Consider the following 7,593-nt stretch of genomic DNA (forward strand, 5'->3'; position numbering starts at 1 on the left):
ACATGACCACCTGGGCCGGCTGCTCAGTCCCTACTGGCCTCCTAGACCTTGGCCTCCCCCACACAACCCATGGGCTGACCTCCCCCTGATGGCCAGGACACAAGGTGAAGCGCTGACCCTCCCGTGCCTGTCCCTCAGTGCCCCACTCCTCAAGGCAGGACACCCGTGGTGCTCACCAGGTCAACGGTGTTTCTGCGGTTGGTCTCCGGCAGCGTCTCCTCCACAAAACTCTCCCATCGCCCTCGGCAATCCTCAGGAAGCTCTGTAGAGAAAACCATTCTCCCTGTTCAGAATGGCTTCTGGAGCCCCAAATTGCTGGATCACAGATCCAGGACCGAGAGAGGCAAAGGTCAGAGAGGCCAAGCCCTTCATTTTAAGGTTTAAAAAGAGGGATGATGGGGCAGCTAGGTGGCGTAGTGGATAAAGCACCAGCCCTGGAGTCAGGAGTACCTGAGTTCAAATCCAGCCTCAGACACTTAACACTTACTAGCTGTGTGACCCTGGGCAAGTCACTTAACCCCAATTGCCTCACTAAAAAAAAAAAAAAAAAAAAAAGAGGGATGTGGTGGCAGCGCCAGGATTTGCACCCAGGGCTCTGACTCAAAATCCAGGTTTCCTTCCACTGCATCCCACTGTCCTCTTGAATGAGGGGGCCTTGATTTTAGCTAGAAGGGACACTAGAGCTCACCAACCCCGGCTTCCTCATTTTATCATTAAGGAGCTGGTCGGGACAGCGCTGTGGCCTGGGCATAGGAGTGCTGGCCTCGGGCTGTCTGCCTTGAAATTCAAGGCCTTTTCTGTTGCCCAAAGGCCTCCGTTCCTGCTATTCTGCCTCAACTGTGTGTGCCAGTGTCGTTCCCAATGAACAGCCTCCCAGGCTGACAAAGTCCTTGGATCCAAGGAGGCTCGATCTCATGCCGGAGCCCCTGCAGACGCACTCACTCACAGGGTAGCTGGGGCCCTGTCATTTCCTTTCCCCAGGATGGCAGAAATCACGCTGCCCCATTTCACCGGACAAGCCGAATGAACTCTGGGTATGCTTATCCAGCCTCTGTGGAGCAGCCTTGCTTTCTTCCCTCCCAGCCCCAGCCCACTCCCTGGACAGAACACAGGCCTAGGAAACAGCTTGGCCTCCCCAAGCCACCACAGAGTCTGGCTAAGTGTGCAAGTCAGCCCCAGTCCTGAAGAGTCTAGCAGCGTCGGAGAAGCTCAGAGCTGGCAGGGGTCACCATCGTCCCTGAGGCCAACCCCTCCCCTCAAAGAGCTACAGCCACAAGGTGTCCTGAGGTGGTCATGTGGCCTCCCAAGGCAGCCCGCCCCAGTTCTGGCTAGCTCCTCTGCCGGGCCATTATCTCTGGCTCCTTAGTCACCTCGTCCCCAGTACACAAGCCCTCAGCCCACCCAAGCTGCTTTCTCACACCCATGTGCAAACTCTGCCAACCTCACAGTGCTCTGACTCATGGTCATCCCCCCCAGGGTCCTCCCCACATGTGTGGGCTCATGGCCCTGCCTATAGCAGCAGGCCTCCTGCCTCCCAGATCCAGGAAGCTCTGCCACCCTGGGGTGGCCCTTGGCCACAGAAGTTCTTCTGGTGCCACATGCCACATACCACTGCCAGCTCCCACGGAGCAGGTCGGCCACCCCAAGCCCCAGTTCTCTTTTGTTTTAAAAAGACCAAGTCCTGCCTACCCATCCCTCCTGCACTTTGTACTCATGACACGGCTATTTGGGGGAGGTCCTACCCACAGGGCTTCATTTTTGCCTTCCGTGGATTTCATCTTCCTCATTCTTATTGGAATTTGACTCTGTCACCCAGTGAGTTAGTTAGCTGGCGCTCCCCACTTTGTGACAGCTACAGACGGGGCTCGGTTGCCTTCCATGCCTGTGTCTAAGTGACTGACAAAAATGTCAAACCTCACAGAGGCAATATGGATTCCTCCATAAGAAGCCGCCTTCCAGGGTGACCCTGAGTCCAGCCAGTCAGATGGGAGAAATATGCCAAGTCTGCAGAACCAATCACCTTACACCCACATTATCCACCTGGATATTATTATTATTATTATTATTATTATTATTATTATTATTATTATTATTATTATTATTTTGGGTGGGGCAGTGGGTGTTAAGTGACTTGCTCAGGGTCACACAGCTTGTGTCAAGTGTCTGAGGCCGGATTTGAACTCAGGTCCTCCTGAATCCAGGGCTGGTGCTCTATCCACTGCACCACCCAGCTGTCCCTTATCTACCTGGATAAAACATTTGGGGCAGGGTGGAAGCTAAGGGTTTCTTAGGAAACGGCACCTCATTTCCATCCTCCCCTGTCCTCTGTGGCGACTGCGGGCCTCGCTAGGGCACCACTGGCCATCGCTCATCTTCACCTCCACAGAAGCTCTGTTCTACCCAAGGCCTTCTGCGGGCCAGGAAGCAGCACGGGAAGGCCCCCGGGCCTCAGATCTTCTCTGATCCCCAAGACCTTCCTTCTAAGGCTCCCCTCTTGCAGCACAAGTTCCACCAAATCCAGCTCAGTCAGAAAGGCTCTGAGTTGAAGATGGACGTGGATGTCACCCAAGGACAAGGCTAAGTACTTTTGGGAAGAATTACGGACGATGCACTAAGGGCCAGAGGGGCTGCAATCAACAGCAGCAGAATCCCCAACCCTGGGGCAGCTAGGTGGTGCAGTGGATAAAGCACTGGCTCTGGATTCAGTAGGAATTGAGTTCAAATCCAACCTCAGACCCTTGACACTTACTAGCTGTGTAACCTCGGGCAAGTCATTTAACCCTCATTGCCCAACCCCCCAAAATGGAGCCATCTGAAGCACCTGGCCTGGTCTCTTTTGCTGAAAGACTTCTGTGGCCAATACCAGGGCAGCAAATGAACCCAAAACCTCAGGTGAGGGCAAAAGGCCCTATGTTGGAGTGGACAGCTTTCCAGTTGTCAAGCAAAAATGAGGAAACAGAGTAGAAGCCCAGAACGTTCCCTCCCCCACCTTGGGGGAGGCTGCTGACTGTGTTCGGCTTGACTCCCCAGCCTCGTTGCCTGGGCACTGCTGCTTTCATGGCTGGACCTCACCCCTCACACTAGGACTTCCTGGGCCTCCTCTGAGCTTGCCTATTCTTGGAGCCCTTTGGTCCACATACCCCTCACCCCCTACCTAGGCTTGCTTAAAAAGGTAGGTTGTCTATTTTTAGGGCTATTCATCCTTTACTAAATTTTCCTCTCGTCGTTATCCCAGCAAGGAAGCACCCTGGGCTTCCAAAGGCCCTGCCAGCAGAGGATAAGCCCTGGCAGGTGTGACCAAGCCAGAAAGGCTGAGAGTGGCCTGGGCCTAGTGATTCCGAGAAGCGGTGCTCCCGGACCCTTTTCCCCAGCCGCAGAGCTGACCCTCAAAACCATTCCCTCGACTGGTTTTCTCTCCTGGTTCTATCCCTGCTGGTTCTCCCCACACAATGAAAGCTCCTCAAGGGCAGAGGGGGTTCCCTGATGGTCTCTGACTCCCCGGCACTGAGCCCAATGCCTAGCACAGGGCAGGAGCTTCTGAAATGCTCACTGCCTGACTGGCCCTCACTTCCCCCTGCTCTCACTCATGATGATCTGGGCTGATGGTGCCGCTTTGGGTCTGCACCACCTTAGCAGGGAGAGAGCTCCCCATACCTGCAGGTCTTTCAGCTGGGCTGAATGCCAACATGTGAGGGAAGCTGTAAGTGGGAACTCTGTTCAGGGCCTCTTGATGACTCTCTGGGTCCCTGCCAGCTTGGAGAGTCTATGACTCTGAGTTCCACTCCAAACTTCAGGGATGGTCTCCTTCAGAGAGGAGACTTGGGAAAGGGCAAAGTTGGGCAGGAGAGTAAAGGCAGCAGCTGCTACAGGTGTCTTTGTAATATGCTAGTGGGGCATGAGGTCCCAAAGGGCTTTTATTATGGTGAGACCTGGAATCAACCACCCAGAGGGAAGGTTTCAGGAGCTAGCCATGACAGGAGAGGGCAGCAGAAAAGCTAACGTACCTTTGATGAGGTGGCTGATCTGAGACTGAATGGGGCCCTTCTCCATGTTCTGGACAACAGCGTTGGCTATTCGGGTGAGGTGGCCCATGTTTCCCCTCCTCATCCCGCCTTCGGCCCTACAAACAAAGTCACCGCCAGAGCCGTGGGTCAGCGTGCCCACCTCTGACAAAGTAACAGAGATAAGAGCTGTTCCTTTGGAAGCCACTTCTGAGTGGCAAAGCCTTTGGCCTGTTTGAGGTCACTACAATGAGAAGACCAAGGGCCGGCCCCTCTCCCCAGCACTGCAGGGCTCCTGGCGGGACCTGTGTCTATGAGAGCGGAGGCCTCCAGGAGCCCAGACCTAGGCACTCTGCTAACCCAGGGCACTTCTCTGCAAGACAATGGGGCTCCCTGGGGTTAGCCTTTTGGTGCAGAGGTCACTGGCTCTGTTTGACCTGTGGCCAGAGTCCTCGGGACGGCCCTCTGCCACTCTCTTGCCATTGGGTTTGTAAAGGAGTGACCCGAAACAAAAAGCAAACAAAAAACAGGGATCCGAGAGCATTCTCTGCCCCCAAGGAAAGCCTGTTCTTTGTAGCATATGGTAAGACTGGGACGTGGGAAAGGCAATGCCGACAACCTCAGGGGAACAATCCAAGCCACTGCCAGGAATAGTCTGGGCACGTCTGCTCCACCGAGGAGAGGCTCCAGAGCCACCCAGAGCTCCAATCCAAGCAGCCCAAGGCCCAGCTCCTTTTCCCCGAACAAGCCCTTCTCCTGTCCCCGGCTTCTCCACTTCTATTATTCTCCTGCTTGCTCCCCTCGCCCTCCTACCTCACACTCGCTCATCAAGTCCTGTCGATTCTTCCCTCCCCACACCTCAGGCACCATCCCTGCCTCTGTGCAGACCCTCCTCGGGTCGCAGCCAGCCTGGGCTCTGCACCACCAGGGTCTCCATCACCAACGCACCCTGCCCCCCCCTCCCCCCGCACTCCCTAACTAGGCATCTGGTCCTTCCACTGGCCGACTCCGAGTCACATCTCATGACCCTGTCACATGACGCCTCCAGCCCCTCAAACTCCCTGTCACACGCAGGTGCCTGGGCTCCTGGCCCCTGGGCCTCCGCTCATGACGAGTCTTGTATCCTTCTAGCCAGCTCCAATCCTTCATGATTTCTCCCTCCCTCCCTCCCTCCCTCCCTCAACACTCAGTCTGTTCCCTTGTTAAAAAAAAAAGACTCAAGTCCAACCCACGTCTTGGTTCTCAACCAGACTCTAAGTGCCTAGAGGGCAGGGCCCAAGCTTCCTGTGTCTCTGGACCCACTCGGGGCAAAAATGCTGCTATTTCATGGACACAAGGGTCCCCCTAACACAGTGAACAAGCTAAGCTCCCCTCCATGCCCCGGCTCAGTGCACGCGAGGCCAAGGTGAGCGTGGGAGTGATGCTCGGACCGAGGCCCTTCCGATTCCCAAGCAATCGCTCTCTGCTCCTGCCCCATGTCCTGGGTGTGGCTCCCCCTTGTGGCCCCACAGGCCCTTACTGGATTCTGTCATTGGCTTCCCAGGCATCCAGGATCCTCTGTACCAAGCAGCACTTCTGAAACAGCTAGAGGAGACAGAAGACCCGTTTAGATCGGTGCCACGTGGTTTCTGACATTCATCTCTTAACACCTCGGAGGATGTGGTTCTACTTCTTTCTCTGGAGGAAGGGAGAAGTGCAGCCATGGCCTCAGGGAAGGCTTCCTGACCTTCACCTTCATCTGAGGCCCATGATCCCTCCAGGACAGCAAGTCACCTGGTGAGTGCATGTCCTCAGGGTTTCCATGCTGATGAGAGGCCCCAGTGGGTCATCAGATCTATGCCAGCCCCATGAGGGGCAGAGGCAGACCTGACTCTCCTTTTGTTCCTCACAGCCGGGCACACAAGCCCCCTGCACTGTGCATGCCCCCGGGTCTCTGGAGGGCTAAGAAGGGTCTCCACTTGCTGCAGGTGCTTTGCTGCAGCCCCTCGAAGCACCCAGAGGTGCTAGCTGAGCTATGCCTGCCTTGGCCGTGACTGTCCCTCCAGGCTAGGAGGCCTCCTGCTGCCCCAGCCGGACTTACGTGTGTCACCATCACGTTTTCCGAAACAACCTCTGCAGAATCGGTTTTTTCCAAGCTTCCATTCCCACTGTGCATCTCCTCTCGGCAATCAGACTCACTGGCTGATCTTCCTCCTTCTCGGGCAGAGTGCGACAGAATGGCCGCTATGCACAGCTCCACTTGGAAATGCAGAAAGTTATTCCAGGTGAACTTAAAAAACAAGTCCTAAAGCAGAAAGCAGACACAGAACAGCCCCTTAGACGTCTGTCACGGCTGGTGTGGGTGCCCACCTGCCTTGGCCTACGTGCATTCGCCACAGAGCCTTCCCTTGAAGCCACCCGAGGGCTCAAGGGGAAACGTAGCCAGAGCCCCTTGACCCACCTAGGCCTTAAATGGGGGGGCAGCTTGCTGGCTCATGACCCCCCAGGCTGTAGGACAGCCCACTCCAATGGCCTTCTCTTGGTATTCCTTCACCTTGACCCCTCTGTCCTCTTGACACTGTTGATCACTCTCTTCTCCCTGGCACTCTCATCTGTCCTGGATCCCCTCCTATCTGTCTAACTTGTCCCTCTCAGTCACCTTTCCTGGATCTTCATCTGTCTTTCCCACTAGCTGTGAGTGTGCCCCACGGCTCTGCCCTGAGCCCTCTTCTCATGGCCCTCGCTCCTATTTCACGTGGTGACCTCATTAGCTCCTACAGATTCCATTGCCGTTTCTTCCGCAGGTGAGCTTCAGACCTCTCTGCTGACCGTCAGCCATGCATCTCCAACTGCCTAGCTTAAACTGGATGTCCCATAGGCACCTTAAACTCCACAGGCCACAAGTGAGCTCATGGCCTTTCCTCCCAAACACCCCTTCCTCCTAACTGCCTTGTTACTCACTGTTGAGGCCCTCCTAGTCCTCCCGTTGCTCAGGCTAGAAATCAAGGTGTTCACCTCAGCCCTTGGCGGTTGCCCAGTCTTGGCATTTCTGCCTTCATAGTCTCTCTCGTTCTCTTCTGGTGCAGGCCCGTGTCACCTCAGGCTCAGGCCTGCACTGGTCTCTCTGCCTCAAGTCTCTCCCTGCTCCAGCTGGGCTTCCAAGCACAGATTTCACCTCCCCCCATCCCTCTTCAGGAAATGTCTATGGCTCCCAAAATATAAACCACCCCCTCTAACGGTCCGGTCTTCTTCTACCTCAGCCCCATCTACATGTCCTCTGGCCTCCCAACTGCCCCTCACACGTGGCCTTTCCCAGTCCCTCCAGCTTCATGCCCTGATTGATCCTGTCCTTATCTTATTCATACATGGCTATCTGCCTGCTTTCTTCCCCCATCGGGCTGGGAACTGTTCAAAGACAGGGGGGGTCTTTTGCTCAGTGCTTGGCACACAGTAGGCACTTACTAAGTGCTTGTTGACTCGGCTCTTGGTGGAGTAATGCCATCTCCTTGCCTCAGTGAATCTGCCTCCATAGGCCCTATCCCTTGAAATGTCTTCTGAACCCCAGCAGGGCATGTCTCAAGCACAGAAGGCACAGAGCAGGTCAGAGCTGGGG

The 7,593-nt window shown here is 55.4% G+C and overlaps 1 protein-coding gene across 13 annotated transcripts in view; it reads right to left on the reverse strand.

Annotated features, from left to right (window-relative positions):
- PPP6R2 (protein phosphatase 6 regulatory subunit 2) overlaps positions 1-7,593 on the reverse strand; it is a 152,905-nt gene that overhangs the window by 17,197 nt on the left and 128,115 nt on the right. For all 13 annotated transcript variants that reach the window (XM_043968423.1, XM_043968421.1, XM_043968422.1 and 10 more), the window contains 4 exons: positions 6,082-6,285; positions 5,521-5,585; positions 4,005-4,120; positions 177-262 (listed from right to left, as the gene is read on the reverse strand). In XM_043968423.1, coding sequence (XP_043824358.1) covers positions 177-262; positions 4,005-4,120; positions 5,521-5,585; positions 6,082-6,285 — 471 coding nt within the window. The remainder of the gene's footprint in view (positions 1-176; positions 263-4,004; positions 4,121-5,520; positions 5,586-6,081; positions 6,286-7,593) is intronic.

This window comes from Dromiciops gliroides, chromosome 5 (assembly GCF_019393635.1).
Source record: "Dromiciops gliroides isolate mDroGli1 chromosome 5, mDroGli1.pri, whole genome shotgun sequence".
Classification (NCBI taxonomy): domain Eukaryota; kingdom Metazoa; phylum Chordata; class Mammalia; order Microbiotheria; family Microbiotheriidae; genus Dromiciops; species Dromiciops gliroides.